The following is an 18,649-nucleotide window of genomic DNA, read 5'->3' as shown; positions in this document are numbered from 1 at the left end:
ACAGTGTTCAGTTCCTTATATTTTTGAGACTAATAGAATTTTATTTTTATTTCAAAAGGCTTCCAAAATTATCACTTTCAATATTGATATTATGGAATTATTTGTTGCTTCATTTTTATTTATCTAAACTCTTGTTAGAATTTTGATATACTGTATTTCCTTGATTAAACCCTGGAATTCAAATAAACTTCAGAAAATAAAGGTTCTGTTAAAAATAAACTAAAAGTTGAAAAGCATGGGAAACATGTTGAAGTTCTGTATTGTATAGGATAATGTAATTTAGTGTAACAGATTTACTATTTACTCTAAATTATATTACCCTATACACTTTGCTTCAAACTCATTATCTCTTTGCAAGAGAGATAATGAGTTTGAATCAGAGTTTTCCTAATTATCTTTTGACTGATAAGCTCTTGACTTATGAATTTGATTGTGACTTTCCCATAATCAACAATATTTATAATTTGATTTCAAAATATGTTTGTGAATCTTGGATTAGAAAGTGCTGCTTGACTCTAGAAAATTTGAATTTTAGTTAAATGTCTTATCTGCCACTCTAAACTAAATACCAGGAGTTTTTAACCTTTTTTGTTTCATGGACCTCTTTTCCAGTCAGATAAAAGTCAAGGACTTATTTTGGAATAATGTTTTTGAATGCATAAAATAAAATTACAGAAGAAATCAGTTATAAGGAAATACTTTTTATTAGAATGAAAAACATGATATAGCAATATAATGTATGTGCTTCTTTCTTAACACAATAATTAACAATTTCACATTAACACAAAATTTCAAAGTACTAATGATCATAAGCAATTTTTTGAGATGTGCAACAACTGTAATGTGGTATGAAAATGTCTTGCCTCTATTGATGAAGCAGATCTAGCTAGTACTTCTATAAATTTATAGCATAATATCATAATTTCATAAGTGAAATGATACTTGATTAGAGTAGAGGATAGTGAAAATTAAGATAATAAGTTAACTTAAAGATTATGGATTAAGTAAGTTCCAATAACTACTATAATATCTGTGCACATTTTTGAAATAACAATTTAGTTATTTCTAATAATACATATTAATACATTTATATATATATATGTATATATTATTACAAATTTAGTTATTTCTAATGATATATATTTATGACTAAGAAAATCATAAATATAAAACTAATACAATATTCTGTTTTACCTAAATAAGTGTGACATCTTTCATTAGGTACATCCATGAAGACAAATCCTAATGCTATGCTCACTATTCAAAAAAATACAATGTTTACAAATGTTGCTGAAACTAGTGATGGTGGCTTTTATTGGGAAGGAATGGAAAATGAAATACCTTCTGGAGTGAAAATTAAATCATGGCTTGGAGTAGAAAATTGGACACCAGAGAGTGGGAAACCAGCAGCACATCCAAATTCAAGGTATTTATTTATATTTTAAATGTATTTAATTTTATTTAATAACTTTAAAAAATTTAGAAATGTATGGAATAAAATATTACCAAATAATCATCAGTTTCATCAATTTACAATAAATCTTTTCAGAATCATTTATTTCTTTGTCAAGATATTCAGCATGAATTGATCAATATTTGAGGGTTTTAAGTTAGAATAAAAATATTTAAAATATATACAATATATATTGTCTCTGTAAATTTTATAATGTTTAGAAATAGTCATTTAACTGAATTTTGATGAAATGCTAACAAGAATTCCTATCAAATTTTTCTCACAAAATGAAAACTTAAAGGACTAAATAATAAACTTAGAAAATTTATTAAAATTCTGAAATTGACAATATTTTAAAAGTGTCCTCAAATATATGTATTTTTTAATTGATTATGCCATCACCAGAGGCAAGATTTTAACATTTGACATATTCAAGTGGATGAGAAGCCTCTAAACAAAGATATCTCTGCCTTGAGACTGTTATTTCCTGAAAGTGTATGAAAGGAGATGTGGACAATACATTAAATGTGTTGTACACATTTAAAGTATTGTCCACATTTCCTTTGCATTATGACTAGGACAATAAAAATTTACTATTGAGTTTACTTTTATAATGTACAGTGATTCAATTTTCATACAGGATAATGTATTAACACAAAATTATAGTGTATTGAAATACAAGATACTGTACATGTACAATGAAAGTAAGCTGTTTTCAGAAATGTTCATTCAAAGACTACAGTCAGTACTAAATGGAATTGATTACTATCCAAGTGTCAGAAAAAGTGTTAATAATTAAATCAGCTTTTACATCAGACTCTCTGATATTTTTCTTTAAGTGTTGCAAATCACATATCAGTGTTGTAGTGATCAGTTATATTTTTACAAAATACAGAAATAAAAACTTTCTTCATACTAAATTCTGGAGTTAAATTTAGTTTGTTAGTGAAGTGAAGATATTTTATTTGAATGTTAGTTAGCTGTTGGAGAGATCTCGACAAACTATTCCCAAATTACAGCAACAAAGCTCAATTTGTTTAAAGTACTTTAAACAATAAAAGTTTAGTAATGCAGAGTTAGCCATGTAAATGGGGATAAATGTCGCTTTCAGATGCTCCTATGTTGGCCACTTGAGTGAAGTGGACAGGAAGCACAAGATGGGATTTGATTTACATTAAAACTTACTGTATGAGGCCACCTATGAACGTTCCCAGTAAAACTGTAATTGAGGTGGCCACAAAACAAAGTTTTATTTTATATGAAAAATAATGGCGAGAGACATTAATGAAGAAATGCATATGAATAGAATTGAGTGGGAAAACTATCTGAAGATCAGAAAACATTATTTGTAATCAGTTTCTAAAACCTAATGTGTTTGTAGAAAGAGGATTTGTTTTTACAAATAACAGAATTTTATAATATTGTTTTGTTTATATGGCAATACTTTTTCCACCTGGTTAGTAAAAATTACTAGGGACTAATTGGTACCTTTGAAAATATTAAATAGTTGTTGTTAAGCATGTACAAAAAAAAAAAAAAAAAAATACATTATAAAATAGAATGATTAAAATTATTTTATACCAATTAAATTCATGTATATTACTCTATATACTTCTTTCTGGAAATAAGAGATTAAATAGCATGATTTTTGAAGCATTTAGATTCCTACTTAGAAATAAATAATTTAGGTTTCAGAAGTATTAGACAAAATTTACCTTTTAATAATAAACTTTACACAATTGTATAATCAAATTATATTTTTTGAAATTTGATATAAAAAGTGAAATTGTTCTTTTCATTATCAACTAAATTACATATTTGAAACTCACTTTATCAGTAGTCAATTATAGAAATCTCAACTGAAAAAATTTTTATAAACAAATTAAAAAGAAAATGCAAGTTGTCAGAATTGAAAATACTATTTTCATTTATTATTAAAATTAAATAACATTAATATTCATACTTTAATAGCATAACTGCAGATAATAAAGATTTTAAAAATTAATATTAAATTGATTATATTCTAAAAGTGAACAATATGAATATATAAATTATTGATTTATGCAAAAGAAATATTTGGAATTGAAAACACAAATAATTAAATATTCTTAAAAATATATAGTTATATCATCTATCAAAACTATAAGCATTTATAACATAATGTATAAGATTAATGATTATGAAACTTTATTTTTAAGTTTTTAATTGTATCTACAGTAAAACCTTGACTACGCTACCCCAACTTACGTGATTTTCAAATCTCATCGATTCGTCTTTTGTTTGAGCGCCACGCAACTCTCGATTACTCATTTTCCCCACACTATTGTTCGGCTTACATGTTCGGACATGTCGCACGGAATTGATGCATAGCTACAATTTATTTTGTGTTTGTTATATCTACGGAGACTCGAGAGAGACTATGTGGTGATTTCTTGTAACCATGAACAAATCAAAAGATGAGATAAGATTAATGAGAACATTTATTAGCTTACATACATCCAACTTGGATTTTACACAAATTGCGAAATTATACCCTGACTTACGCGGTTATCGCTCGGTTCCACCTATAACGTAAGTTTGGGGTATTACTGTATTTACATTTTATTTTAGTGTATTATTTACTCTCAATTGCAAATTGATGTACATTTTGCCTAAATATATATAAATAGCAAAATATGTGTTAACAATTGTATGTTATTAGATACAAAATATTTTTAAATTATGAAGATTCATAAATGAAATCTAACAAATCCAAGTTTCTGAAGGATCAATTATCTAAAGCAAATAATTCTGAGTTCAGAAAATTTTGACAGACATATTTATGTCTAAAATCCATATCATTAATGATTAATCTATTAATCATTATTGTACATAGCTTAAAATCTCATTTAAATAAAATTTCAATTTTTTTATGGCAATTGAACTTTTCAAGTATAGTGGTCTGAATAAATAAATTTTTTCTCATTTTCGAAATATTTGTGAAAAATTTTTAATTTCGTTTTTTGTTAATGAATTGTTAGAATTAATTATTAAATAAAGTTCCAAATAATTGTCAATAAATTAATTTAGGTTTTGCACTCCAGCAAAGCAGTGTCCTATTATGGATCCTGCATGGGAAGATCCAAGAGGAGTACCTGTTGATGCCATTGTGTTTGGTGGAAGGAGACCCAAAGGTATATTAAAAATTCTTAGTTTACAATAAAAAGCTATAAATTATGACTGGTAATTTAATTTTTCCATTGCATATATTGACTTAACCTGTTGATTTAATATCAGAATTAAATAAGTATCAATTGTTGTAAGCAAGTAAAAATTTTAACTCTTCTGCTGACAGTCAACACTAATTTCATTTTATTGCTTAAAACTTTGCCTTAGTTCATTTTATCAAAATTCTCTTTATAATTTTTTTAAAAATCCCATTCTTCATATTCCTGTTTAAAATTAGAAAACTAAAGCTTCTGCAAATAATATGTTTTAGATATTAATCTGTTAATTTTGAAATCATTTTCTATATGTAATTTGACATCTCAATAGTAAAGATTTTAAAATCATAAAATATACAGATAAATTTAGCAATATTAGCTGGCTTAATCAGTTATTTATTTAACCTCCTAAAAGGGAGTTTTTGGACTAATAAACAAATTGTTATGTCCTTCTAATCTGACTTTTATACTTCTAATATTTCTAATCCAACTTTATATGCATTTCAGATTCAAAATTCTTATAAATAAAACATCTGAAAATTAAAGTTGTTACTGAGTAATTCTTGAACGCCAGTAAAAAGTCGGATTAGAAGGACATGACAATTTGTTTATAAGTCCAAAAACCCCCTTTTAGGTGATTTAGATAAATAATAAAATATATCAAATATTTTAATTTTTGATCCAATATGTATATGTATTGTGTGTGTGTTTAAGAAAACTGTTTAATTATTAATTTATTATTTGAAATACATTCAAATTTCTTTTTATTATTCAATGAAATATTAATGAAATAATTACTTTATGTGGTCAAAAACAAACTAGACTGTTTTTGCTATTTGATAGTGCAAACTACAGTACATTCTTTTTGCCACCAAGGATTGCTGTCTTTAGACATTTGAGCATCAACCTGTCAAGTGGTGTTGAATTTTTCAAATTGAACACTTACTACACATGATTTTATAATATATTAGTGTAGTGCTATAATTCAGAATGAAATAGAAAATTAAGCAAGAGTAAATGTTAAATTTACATTAAACTTTGAGAATTTGCCCTAGGCCCCTGAAATGCTTTTGGAGGCTATGCAAGTAAGCTATGGATGAGATCACAATCTCCATAAGATAAGTCAGGAGCACGACAAAGAGCATGTTGATTGTTTTTTTTTTATTATTATAAGGAGTTTAATGGGAATTTATTCCTCCTGGTCAGATGGTGAATTCAGACTTTTACTATAATAATTTGAGGCAATTGCATGAGGATGTTTGTTGCAAAGGACTAGAACTTCAGTGCAATTAAGCTTGGCTCTCATCATGACAATGCTCCCACACATAGCCTTAAATGTATTTTTGGCAAATAACAGTATGATATTAGTCTTCATTCTCCTTGCTGAATATAGCTGCTTTTTTTGTTCTCCAGAATGAAATTGAAGCTAATAGTCAGAGATTCTGAGGCATTTTTTATTATTTTACTGCATTATTCCTCACATTTAAAGCTTATAAAACAAGAGATTAAAAATTATGATGTGATTTCCTTTTTACTGAAAATGAGCCTCTGTAGATTTAACTCTTATGTTATTAAATAAAATTTTCTTCAGCTTTATTTTCAGATATGGTATTGTGACAGTCGAAGTGTAACAAACATGAGTGCACAAGGAAATTGTCCATAATACTAACAATTAAAAAATAAAACACTGCTACTTGCTACCATATTTTCATATCACTTGTCTTTTTCGTCCATGTGCAGTAATGTCTGAAGCTTATTTGCTTGTAGGACATAGTATATAAAATATGTGAAAATAAATGTGAAGAAATAAAAGTTTTATTTAATGACGTAAGAGTTAAATGTATACAGAGGCTTGTTTTTGCTTAACAGGAAATGACGTCACAATTTTTAATCTCTTGTTTTATAAGCTTTAAACATGAGGAATAATAATAGTAATAATAATGCAAATTATCTAGTAAAATAATAAAGTTATGCATAAAATTAACTAAATTAAACCAAAACTAAAACTCAGAAGGTTTGAACCTACTTCCTCTAGCTCCAGTACTTAAGTTCTTATTCACCCAGCTATCACCATTCTAGGACATGAAATTTTCAAAGACTTATAAGCTAAACACTAAATTTTCAGAGGTCCTATTATTTGGATGATGAGCTGTTTGTGTTTAGGGCTATGTGCTCACTGAGTTCTGTTCAAATCAGAGACCTGACCTTAGTGACCCTCCACTTGCTAGCAATAGGAATAATTTTTTGATGAATAATTCTGAATAACAAATTTGATCACAATGCTTACAGTATTTCACAGGTTCTGTCATGTCAAAATTTTTGTTTTAGTCTACTGAAAAAAAGATCAAAGTGAAAAAGTCATCCAAAATTTCTGTCAATTGATAAAAAAAATCCCAATCTGGAAATATTAGGTGGAATTGCACAAAACTGCTTTCGATTCTCGATGTCACTTCCTACTTTTCTTCCCAAACTTGCCATGTGACAATGTGAAATTGCTAGATGTATGGTGTATGGGACTCCCATTGTATGGAAGCTCGACATTTTGCTGATTTTGCTGTTTTTCCCGAATTGTGATTCAATTTTACACTGAATGTCAAAACAGGTGGACTAGGATTTTATCACTGCTTTGATAAAAAAAATCACAAAGTGGCAATTTTGGCTCTATGCAGCATGATCCCTGATGTAGCTATACAGGCTATCTCTACATGGTGAAGTAAATTAACAGTCATATCGCTTTAATTGTACATTAATTGCTGATCTACACATTCTAGGATTGCAGTGTTTCCAAATTAAAAAAGGTAGCTGATAATAGTGCACCCTATATATATTTTTACATGAATATACTGTATACATAAATGCACCCGAGTGCAGGTATTATAATAGATTGAGCCATTAAATCATCAATAATAGAAAATGTGAATTACAGTCATATTTGGCATAAATTTTTTTATCATGTATTGAAATAGTTAATTGAACAATTATCATTTTAGGTGTTCCTCTAGTTTATGAAGCATTAAATTGGAAACATGGTGTTTTTATGGGAGCTGCAATGAGATCAGAAGCAACAGCAGCAGCAGAACATAAAGGTTTGATATAATTTAGTATTGTGTAAAAAAATATTCTATAATTTTTGTAGAAAAATAATTTCTTATTTTTAATTTAGGCAAAGTAATAATGCATGATCCATTTGCAATGAGGCCATTTTTTGGTTACAATTTTGGTAACTATTTACAACACTGGCTAGATTTTGAGAAAAAGCCAAATTTAAAATTACCTCACATATTCCACGTGAATTGGTTCAGAAAATCAGAAGAAGGTAAATTTATTTGGCCTGGATTTGGAGATAATGTTAGAGTGCTAGATTGGATTTGCCAAAGAGTAGATGGAAAGGATGTTGCTCAAGTAAGTTTATTATTATATATTTGTGTTTTGCAGTTTAGACTTTCATTATCTATTGATATTAAAATCTGAAGCATACAAAGTTTATTGTATCAGATGATTAAATAACAGTACAGTAGAGCCTCGATTATCTGACCCAATTCGGGACTGGGGTTGGTCGGATAATTGAAAAGTCGGATAACCAAAAAGTATGAAAAAATCCATTATTAGTGTAGTATATTATTATATCCCATGTAATTAGTATATTAGTATACTGCTATTAACCTACTTCGTGTTGAATTTTCATCGATGTTAAGCCTAACAAAAATTTTTTAAAGTAATAATCATCGCTATTGTATTGTTAAAGATTAGAAAATTAAGCCTCATTTAAATACTGGCTCCCTTTCATGGTCGAATTAGTGTTGCCAGCTAACACACGTAAAAATAATATTAAAGTAGCCAAGACATAGCCAAATATTGTAGTGCCACATCACTAGCGGACATTTGAAATTTGCCGACTAGGACGGTTGGTTAATCGAGGCTCTATTGTATTGTATAGTTTTATTTATAGAAATTTAAATGGGAACTCGCCAAAAAACCATTTCAGTAGAATTGAACTCTCATTCTTAGATTAAGAAAAGTCATGTTATATAAGATTAATGTAGAAAGTACAAAATTTTATTATGTAAAATCAATTAAATTATTCTCTAAAATTATCTCTTTAGAAAACACCTATCGGCTTTATTCCAAAAGAAGAAAGTTTGAATTTAGAAGGATTGAAAGATTCTGTTGATTTAAAAGAACTTTTTCATCTACCAAAAGATTTTTGGATGCAAGAAGCAAGTGAGATTCATAAATATTTTAGTGAACAAGTAGGTAGTGATTTACCTGAAGAAATTGCAAGAGAACTGTCAGAACTCAGAAGCCGCATAGAGAGAATGTGAATTGATGCAAAGTAGACTATCCAAATTCTCATAGAATTTCATAGTGCTCACGGTTGGGATCTTGTTTAAAAATTCCAAATGCAATTATATTCTATATATTTGCAATTTATACAATTTTTATTTATTTATTTCACTATCATGCAAAAGAAATTTAAATACTTATTGGTTATTTATTTTTTATAAAAATTTTTTGTTATTCGTACATAGTACTTATTGTAAAGGGCCAAATTTTAATCGCAATTTCTAACACATTGTCTATATTGGACCACCTGCACACAAATTTTATAATGCCATGCCATTCAAAAATTAATATTTTGCATTTTGAAGCTTTTAATTCCACATAGTACTTACATACTAATGTAAATATTTTAAGTTCTATGAGAAATTCTTTCAGATGATTTTAAACTGCCTAGTCTAAAAACAAAGAAGAAAGAATTCATTATAATTGTTACTACAGATGTATTTATGTACATTTTATAAATGTTGTCAGAGAAATATATGAAAGGTATTAAATAATATATGTGGTATTTTTAAATAATAGAATGGTTTTCTTTATTAATGTTAAAAACACTAATTTTACTTTTGTTAATCGGTTACTATTTGATTTTACATAGAATAATTTTAAAAAGTGTGACTATTTGATCCAAAATACATACTCCATTCACAGAAGTGTTGATTTAATTTTAGTAAACTTTCAGAAATCAAAATTATCTTGCTTATTAATTTAATAAATATCAACATAAGAAACAGCTTAAAAAATTTGATTTTCACACTTGTTCTTATCTGTATATATAATAATTAATATTAGAAACAAGTTTTGGAATTTAATCAAGTTTGTTAATAATAATTTTTAAAAATGTGCACAATAATTACACCAATGTTTCACATCTGCAGGGGCAATTGAAAGTTTGTGATTTTCACAAAAAATTTTTAGACAAATTTACTGTATTGTTGAATTTCTTATTTTATGATTTAAAGTTTACAATAATGGATTTTTTTTCTAGCCTCATCTATTCTGAGTATACAGATCTGCTAAAAGGAGATAAAATTATTAATACAGGTAACCCCCGTATAACACAGCACTTCTATAGTACAGATTCATTCTAACATGGTTCAGGAATTGGGTAAAACCCTCGTACAACATGAAATGTAATAAAGGGTGCGTTCTTTTATACCTCAGTGTAACTCTGCACGAGCATTCTAATTATTTTTGTGGCTACTTTCAATGATCTTTCAACAAATAATCCATTTAATGGTTAAATTTTACAATTGGGACCCTTCTTTTGCCTCTAAAAGCTCATTTTAGAATTATAAATTTCTCCATCACGATACTATTAATAGTATGGGAGCTGCCATCTTTCTTTCACCTACAAACAGCAGTTCACTCGCATTGCAGAGCGACTGCTATTAACAAACACATCAAAAAACTGTTACCAGTTGACGATGCTCATGCTGAGATCATCATATAGGATGAATAATCCTCTGGTAAAATATTTACTTAAATAATAAATAAGTATTTTACCTATGNGCTATTAACAAACACATCAAAAAACTGTTACCAGTTGACGATGCTCATGCTGAGATCATCATATAGGATGAATAATCCTCTGGTAAAATATTTACTTAAATAATAAATAAGTATTTTACCTATGAAAAAATGAATAATAAATTTGATTTAAATAAGGATTTAACAGCATTTTTTTTAATTTTTGGAACCTAAACCCCTTTTCACACTAGTTCTTTGTTTCATATAACACAGCAATTTTTTGGAACGTAACTCCTCTGTTATACGGGGTTTACCTATACATTAATTTGGTGGGAGCTGGGAAAAAATCATTATTCTGCAATATCTTACAGTAGAATCTTGTTTTACTGTGTCGTTTACAAATTTAAATTCTACAGATGATTTTATAACAACTATTTTGCCAGCTGGGAAGCTTATAGGAGCATATATTTTTCTCAGACAAAAGACATGGAGAAAGACTACTAAAATTAAATTTCATCACACCACTTACATTAATGGAGGGATTGAATGTAGTATAAATTGATAAGCAAATAGTAATTACTACATCACAAAATAATTTTCACTTTTGATCAATATAGCATAAAATCAAACTGATTGTCACAAGTCAAAAATATCAAATTTTTGATTTAAAAACTTTGAAGTTTTATCAACATCTTTCTAGTCGGTAATTTTACAAATATATCTCTTGTTATTGATAGAGATACCATAAAGTTCTTTTAATAAGTCTGGCATTCCTCTATTCTTATTCTATTGAATTCCCAATAGGTGAATCATCTGATTTTGTTTCATCTAAACTTTATTGTAATAATTGCAGAAAAAGTGCCCAATTTTTTTTTTATATTTAACTATTTTACCCATGAAAATACTTTAAAAAAACTTGAATTATTGAGGCAAAATTGTAATGCAACATCTTATATATTGTTTTTGGTGTGTATATTTTTTATTAATTAATTAGTTAGATAATTTATTTTTTCTCTATTGTAATAAAGCATCCATTACATAGCATTGAATGACTAACAGTTTTATATTATTATATTATACTAGATGATCAAATGAAGATAGAAGTGATTAGTAGTGTAGCAAGCTTGGCGATGCTGTGTTTGTTGCACTGCTGGTTCATGGCATTGTCAAGTTTAAGTGAACATTGAAAAACTCACAACGAATTTTATAAATTCTTTCCATTTGATCATCCCCAATTGAAATAAAATAAATTGTACTATTAATTTTTATAATAGCTGAAAATCATTNATATATAAATAACCAAACCCAAACTTCTATATTAATTCAATTAATTAATATAGAAGTTTGAGTATATAATATAGAAGTTAATAATGTACAGTATTAATGATAGGCATTAGTGTATTTCCTTTGGATTCCTAGGTAGATACTTTCAAAATATATTACATTTTGAATTAAATTTAATAATTTATAACATTCTGGAAAAAAAGATCAGTTAAGAATAGGACTCAAACTTACAACTTCTGCTTACTGTGCATATGCATTACCAATTACTGAACCTCTATCCACTGTAGACTAAATTAATTGGTTTGGAAGTGAAGATCAACCAATGTCTAGGTAGAATGACTAATAATACATCTACATGATAAGCAGCTGTAAATTTTACTTCCATTTCAGGTTGATCTTTTCTTTTAGAATATTCTAATTACATTTAATTTAAAATCTATTATATTTAAATTAATTATTTGGATAAGTGATAATTTTATGGCAATTTTAAAAATCAAACAGTAGTAAAAATTAACAATAAATGTAATCAAAGCATTTCCTTACACAATTGAAACAATGATGCTGTTTATTAACATTTGAAGCAATTATTTAATTTATTGAAACAATTTTTCAAATCATGATAAGAGTGACTGTGATATAACAATAAATAGATGTGCAATTTTATAATATTTGCATAGTAATTTTAAAGAAATTATAAATAAATTATTTATCTATTAAGAACATTTTATATAGCCTCTCCTCTTCTTTACATTTGAAATCTGGTTTAAAATTTACTCTCACAATTTGGTTGAAACCTTCAGATAATTCAGGACGTTCATATTTTAAACTAAAAAAAATTTTATTAGTAAGTAATTCAGATTATTAAATATATTAAAAATAATGTGCAACTTACTTATAAGAATTGAGAACCATGTCATTTACACCAACATGACTTTTATCTTTTGAAGTTATTAATCTAAACTGAAATAAAATGTTTTGAGAACAAAAAAATATATTTTTATTTTGAAATTAGGTAATAATCAAGCTGAAAAATATTTACAAACCATATTATTATGTTTTGATTGTTCTAAGGAACAATGAAATAAAAAGCAGCGACATGGTTTCTTGTATTTCAAAGCAATGTCAATATATCTATTTAAAAAAACCCATATTATGTTCTTTAGTGAATTGCATACATAAAAAGCAAATATATAAGTACCTTTTTCTACTTTCTTTATCAGGATTTGTATTATCAATAACAACATTTAATCCTTTCTGAACAGATGTTTCACATTCATGAATACATTTTTTCCAACTCCCTAAAGTATCCTGCAAAATGTTCAATATACGTAGATATGCATGTATATAAAACATTCAAAACAAAGTTTAATTACTTCCATCTACACACTAAGTGTCATGTGAGCAGGTACCATGTCTATCGTGGATAGAGAGGACTGGATGATGAAGAATGAGGCCTAACATATCCAAATCAAACTATTCAAGAAAATTTCAGAGTTTCTGATTTGGATTCCAGTCTGGGGTAGTAGACTGGCACTTTTACCACCATAGTCAAGTCATTTGGCCATGAAATCATAAAAAATTTAAAAGAGAAAATTTCTTACCCTGTTAATATGAACATAACCTTTAGGAAGAAGATATTTTCCTGCAAAATGACTTTTGCCAGCTATGATAATAAAACAAGTAATTTTGTAATATTAATTTTATAAGAATATATTATTCTGAAGATAATTAAAAAAATTACCTGCTGGAAAGCCAACAAGTATCAGCAACTAAAATAGAAAAATATGTAAAATCAATGTAAAGTATAAATAAAACTATTTCCTGTGTAGTTCATATAATTCCATCATATTATAATGATACTGAAATTAAAATAAACCATCAGTAGTATATTAAATGAACTTTTTATAAAAGTATATTTAAATTTGATAACACTAAATTTTGGAGTTTTGCAGTTATGATAAATTTAAATTAAAAAATAATATCAGTAAATAAGCAATCTTGTTTACTATAATATGCTTCTTGTCTAGTCTTGGATTAAATTTATAAGCTCTAAGTCGGCTTTTCTTTTTCACTAGACGTATTAAACCATCATTCAGAAAACATGACCAGCCTTAGAAAATCATTTTATTTCCAAGAGAATGCATTTCAGGCATCGAGTCCCTCATCAACTCTCTATGATGTAAATGGATATGAAAAGTACAGAAATGGAAAAGATTGATAAAATACAGATGACAATTATTAGTTTACAGATTAATTACCTGTAAACTAATAATTGTCATCTGTATTTTTAGTATATAGGTATTTGATTAGACATGATGGTATGATACATAAGGTAGTATTAAACCTGTAAACTAATAATTTGTCATCTGTATTTTATCAATCATCGCCATTTCTGTACTTTTCATATCCATTTACATCATAGAGAGTTGATGAGGGACTCGATGTCTGAAATGCATTCTCTTGGAAATAAATGTGATTTTCTAACAGGCTGGTCATGTTTCTGAATGATGGTTTAATATGTCTAGCAAAAAAGAAAAGCTGACATAGAGCTTATAAATTCAATCTTGTTTAGTTATTCTGTAATCTGCAAATTTCACTATTTGTAACAAATACTGTCAAAATAAATATCATAATCTTTATTCATTGAATGAAGACATAAAAATTTTAAATAGTCAATTTACATTTTATATGAAAATAAGATTTCCATTAAATTAATTTATAAATAAAAATGATAGTCCAGAAAACTGATATTTTCATTTTTTTAAAATTATTTATAACTGAAAACGTCTAAAAATGAAAGGAAAAAAAGTGTGAGGATCCAAATTAGGATGTGTTTATATCATTTCACATTGTAGCTACACTTTCATTCAATAACTGTCAACTTTTACACCTGGGAGTTAAACATCTGCTAAGTTCTCAGACTTAATAACAATGCTTTCTCATCACCTTTCGACCTAGTATCGCGATTTTAACAGTTTAACATTGGACAAGAACAACAAAGTGAGCAGTCGTCGCCCGTCTTTCGAACGAAAAGTTGTCACTTGTATTTTTGTCCTAAGTGTCTCCATATTCAGATATCTGTGAATATATCATTTTATTCTACGTGTTATATCCTACTAAAATATCATCGAAACCCATCGTAACATCATCGAACACCTTTGCAGATACTTTACGTTCTATCATTCTTATGGATACTTCCTCTACTGGATACAAGAACTGACATCCCGAACTTTCTTTCCTTCACCCAGAATGCTCGAGAATCTCAATCAAGACAGCAAAAACAAAAGGTATTTATCGACATGCGCAACTTATGTAAACTCTCTCTCTTATCGGAAAACCCAAAATGGAATATTCTAATATCTAATCCCTATCGTAGAAATGTATCTAACAGCAGCCCGAATGTATAGCTTATCGTTAACCATTAAACAGTTGTTACGTTAAAATGTCTCTGAGTAAGTCACTTCCGGTGCGCTGTCTCTCCTTCTATCTCGACTCTGATCGCTCACACCCGAACAAAACAGTTTCTGTGTCTAGCCGTGAAGACACAGTGGTGTCAGTCCTGATGAAACTTGTCATTGCGATCTTCACTGACGCGATGTCGACCCTTTGGTCACGTGGTGCCGAAGAATAGGGAGGCCCTTATGCATTGTCACAAAAGCTTTAAAAGGAAATACAGTAAGACCCCATTTAATGCTGATTTGATACAATGCCGTCTGCTTAAAGCCTAAAACAATGCTCAAAATTTACACTGATTTAAATAATCACAGAATTTTACTGATTCATACATAATACGATTATTTACAAACATGAATCAATCAGAAAAAGGTAAACTTTTTTAAAATCTATGTTTGTTTGGTGCAATTTTGGAAAAAATATAACATCATGGATGCCATAGGCAATATCAGCTTCTCTTGGCAAGAATTAACTGATAAATGCATGAACAAAGTGTGAAAGAAGTTATGGCTGAAGGTATCCAAGAATTCTCAACAAGAAGAGTCTATTGCTGTATTATTAGGTTGATCAAACTCATCCTAATCGATATAACAGGGCAGGAGATGTAGACGAACAGGATATTGAGGAGTTACTGCAGGTTTCTGGTGAGTGTCTTATCAACGATGACCTTCGAGAAGTAGCAGAACAAGGAATCCATATAGAACTGGAAAATAGTGATTCTGAAAACAAAGAACCCAAAAAATTTCTCTATAGATTTCCTTAGTAAAAGTTTGATAACAATAACTAAAATCATTGCTCAAATTGTAGTGAATGATCCAGATTTTGAAAGGAGTGCATAAGCAAAATGAGGCATTTTGGATGCGATCTTCTGCTACTGACATTTGCTTAAGGAAAGAAAAAAAAGACAAATGAAATTCTTGTTTTTTGCAACTTTATTGCAAAAAACAAGAATTTCAGAAAAGTCAGGAAAAAATGAACTAATTATTATATTATTATACAAATTAACATAAAAATAACTTAAAATTAAAGTAAAATTTTTAAATTTTTGGTCACATGTTCCCCTATACCTATTTATTCTATGTTAAAATGACCTCGTTTAATGCTGTTTCATTTAGCGCTTTGCCGTCTAGGAATGCATCCCTGCATTAAGCGTGGTCTTACTGTATCCTTTTAACTATCTAATCAACTTTAAAAAAACATCAAGTTTGCCATTTTTGTCATACAAAATAATTAATTACCTCAGGAGTAGGAGATATAATACTATCTTCATCAAGGGGTAATGGATAACTTTCAGAATCTTCTGCTGATTGTATAACTTCTGCCAATGGTCCATTAGGGAGGAATCTCTTAATAGTAACATATTTTTAATAAGTAACTGCATTATTCATATAAATAATAATAATTATAATAATAATACATTTACATACTACTTAAATTTACTAAAATTACTTTACTATCAAGAAATACTAAAATTTAAATTTATAATATTGCAATCAAGTTCCAAGATCTAAGTATATTTAAAGTACATGTTAAAATAAAATAAAGTTCTTCAATAATAAAAAAAATAAAGTTGTTCAAAATGATCTTAAATGGCTCACTTGTACTTGCTTATACAGCTGTTGAACCTGATCAGTAAATTTTTAATAAACATCAGTAGTCTTTATGTTTTATCAATAGCAGGGTCAGTATTCCTACTAGCTGACATAATAGAACTAATTTCTCAAAGTTTTCACTCTCAATGAATTTAGGTTTTTGAATTGTATTTTCAAGATTCATTCAGTAATATAGAATCTTATAAATCATTCAGAAATGTAAACAGAGAGTATTATCGTCATATACTTTTTTTATTAATTTATTATAATTATTATTATATAATTTATTATAGTTATGAAGATANATTTGATTGATTCATTTTAACAAATTTTCTGTCTTTTCAGATATATTTATTTATCATTGATTAAAAATATTATTTTGAAAAATATAAAAAAAATTAGAAAAAATTATTTTATATCTATCTAATAAATCTATCTGGTAAAATTTAATTTTTAAAGAAACAGTTTTATATTTATAGATAAAACAATCATCATTGTTATAGATTATGTGAATTATTATTGGAATACACCACTCATGTAACATTATATGAGAGATTTTAATTTCTATCAATTAATGGATTTTGTTTTCTTCTCATCTTACATATAAAAACACTATTATTAATATATATATATTAATAATAGTGTTAAATATATATTTGTTGTTTCTTGAAAGGTTTTTCTTTTTTTATATACAGAATGGTCTGTGACACTTTTTATATAAATGAAACTCTTTTTAAAATGAAGGGAAGTGATTTTCATCAAAAATCCCCAAAATTATGAAAAATAAATGAGATATGTTAAACTGAATGGTGATATCTTCAACTTCCAGAAATGGGCTATCCAGACCAGAAGTCAAATTTTATAAATGGGAAATGCTATTTTTTCATTTAGATTCAGATTAAATGCAAAAAATAAGATAATTTTGTCTCAAATATTTTTTATGAAAATGCCTCCATTGACCATAAAATGATCTTAAAAGTGTGATGAGTTCTTCTTGACAAAACCTTACTTAGCAAAGGTATCATAGCAATCTATGTAGTCATTTCCTATTCAAATGAAGTACTGGAAAGTAATATCAGGAGACCTAGCAGACCAGATTCCATGGGAAATAATGCAATAAGCACAGAAGTCTTCCAAAATCCAGAACATTTGTAAACAAGCAGTAAATACCATCTATCACAAAAGTGGAAATATGGAACATACAATTTACAAGTCTTGTATGCAATAATGTACAATATAACTGTAATGTCATTACAAATTTCTCACTGCACAGTAACTTTCCAGACATCATATATAATATCATAACTAGAAACATTGAACGTATTTCATACTGACATATGAAAAAAGAAATAACAACAAATCATCAATCATATTATTGTAATAAAATATGCTAATTACATAGTATTTAAGAGATGAAAGTGCAAATTACTTACAGGATCAAAAAGTGGCATTTTAAATTCCACTTTATCATAATTAAGGAAAAATTCTTCTGGAGTATAAAACTGTACTTGTATATTGAATGCAAACTAAAATTAAAATACAAATCATATAAATAATTTATCTAAAACAAACAAATATATTTATGTATTTTGTGAGATAATACTAACTAAACGATCACTGCATGAGAAATCTTTTTTCTTTTGTGGCTTCCAATTTGCAATTCGTCCAGCTGCATCTAATATTAATTAAAACAATAAGATAATTAAAGACATTCCAATTTTCTAAATTTTTTATATAGTATATAACAATCTATATTGTCTAGAAGTTATTGAAAACAATTTTTAAACAATATAGATTAAAAAAAAAGAACATTTATCAAATTAATGATACCAATTCCAATAACAGAAAATCAAATA

The 18,649-nt window shown here is 27.5% G+C and overlaps 2 protein-coding genes across 10 annotated transcripts in view; one reads left to right on the top strand and one right to left on the bottom strand.

The window, feature by feature from the left end:
* The window catches only part of LOC111623411 (phosphoenolpyruvate carboxykinase, cytosolic [GTP]-like), a 35,933-nt gene extending 26,417 nt beyond the window's left edge, over positions 1-9,516 (top strand). For 4 of the 5 annotated variants that reach the window (XM_023365983.1, XM_023365981.1, XM_023365980.1 and 1 more), the window contains 5 exons: positions 1,222-1,426; positions 4,523-4,626; positions 7,647-7,742; positions 7,820-8,058; positions 8,760-8,978. In XM_023365983.1, coding sequence (XP_023221751.1) covers positions 1,222-1,426; positions 4,523-4,626; positions 7,647-7,742; positions 7,820-8,058; positions 8,760-8,978 — 863 coding nt within the window. Of the gene's footprint in view, positions 1-1,221; positions 1,427-4,522; positions 4,627-7,646; positions 7,743-7,819; positions 8,059-8,759 lie in introns of all 5 variants that reach the window. The other variant, XM_023365978.1, reaches the window with a different exon arrangement.
* A 2,777-nt stretch (positions 9,517-12,293) lies between these two features.
* LOC111623409 (bifunctional polynucleotide phosphatase/kinase-like) overlaps positions 12,294-18,649 on the bottom strand; it is a 31,722-nt gene continuing 25,366 nt past the window's right edge. For 4 of the 5 annotated variants that reach the window (XM_023365974.1, XM_023365973.1, XM_023365977.1 and 1 more), the window contains 9 exons: positions 18,401-18,468; positions 18,227-18,319; positions 16,440-16,547; positions 13,490-13,517; positions 13,350-13,411; positions 12,947-13,056; positions 12,792-12,879; positions 12,641-12,708; positions 12,294-12,574 (listed from right to left, as the gene is read on the bottom strand). In XM_023365974.1, the coding sequence (XP_023221742.1) occupies positions 12,451-12,574; positions 12,641-12,708; positions 12,792-12,879; positions 12,947-13,056; positions 13,350-13,411; positions 13,490-13,517; positions 16,440-16,547; positions 18,227-18,319; positions 18,401-18,468 (749 nt within the window). In that variant the 3' untranslated portion in view covers positions 12,294-12,450. The remainder of the gene's footprint in view (positions 12,575-12,640; positions 12,709-12,791; positions 12,880-12,946; positions 13,057-13,349; positions 13,412-13,489; positions 13,518-16,439; positions 16,548-18,226; positions 18,320-18,400; positions 18,469-18,649) is intronic. The other variant, XM_023365976.1, reaches the window with a different exon arrangement.

Source organism: Centruroides sculpturatus, unplaced genomic scaffold, assembly GCF_000671375.1.
Source record: "Centruroides sculpturatus isolate CEXI.00-Female unplaced genomic scaffold, Cexi_2.0 scaffold314, whole genome shotgun sequence".
Taxonomy (NCBI): domain Eukaryota; kingdom Metazoa; phylum Arthropoda; class Arachnida; order Scorpiones; family Buthidae; genus Centruroides; species Centruroides sculpturatus.
This window is presented reverse-complemented; position numbering and strand designations above follow the sequence as displayed.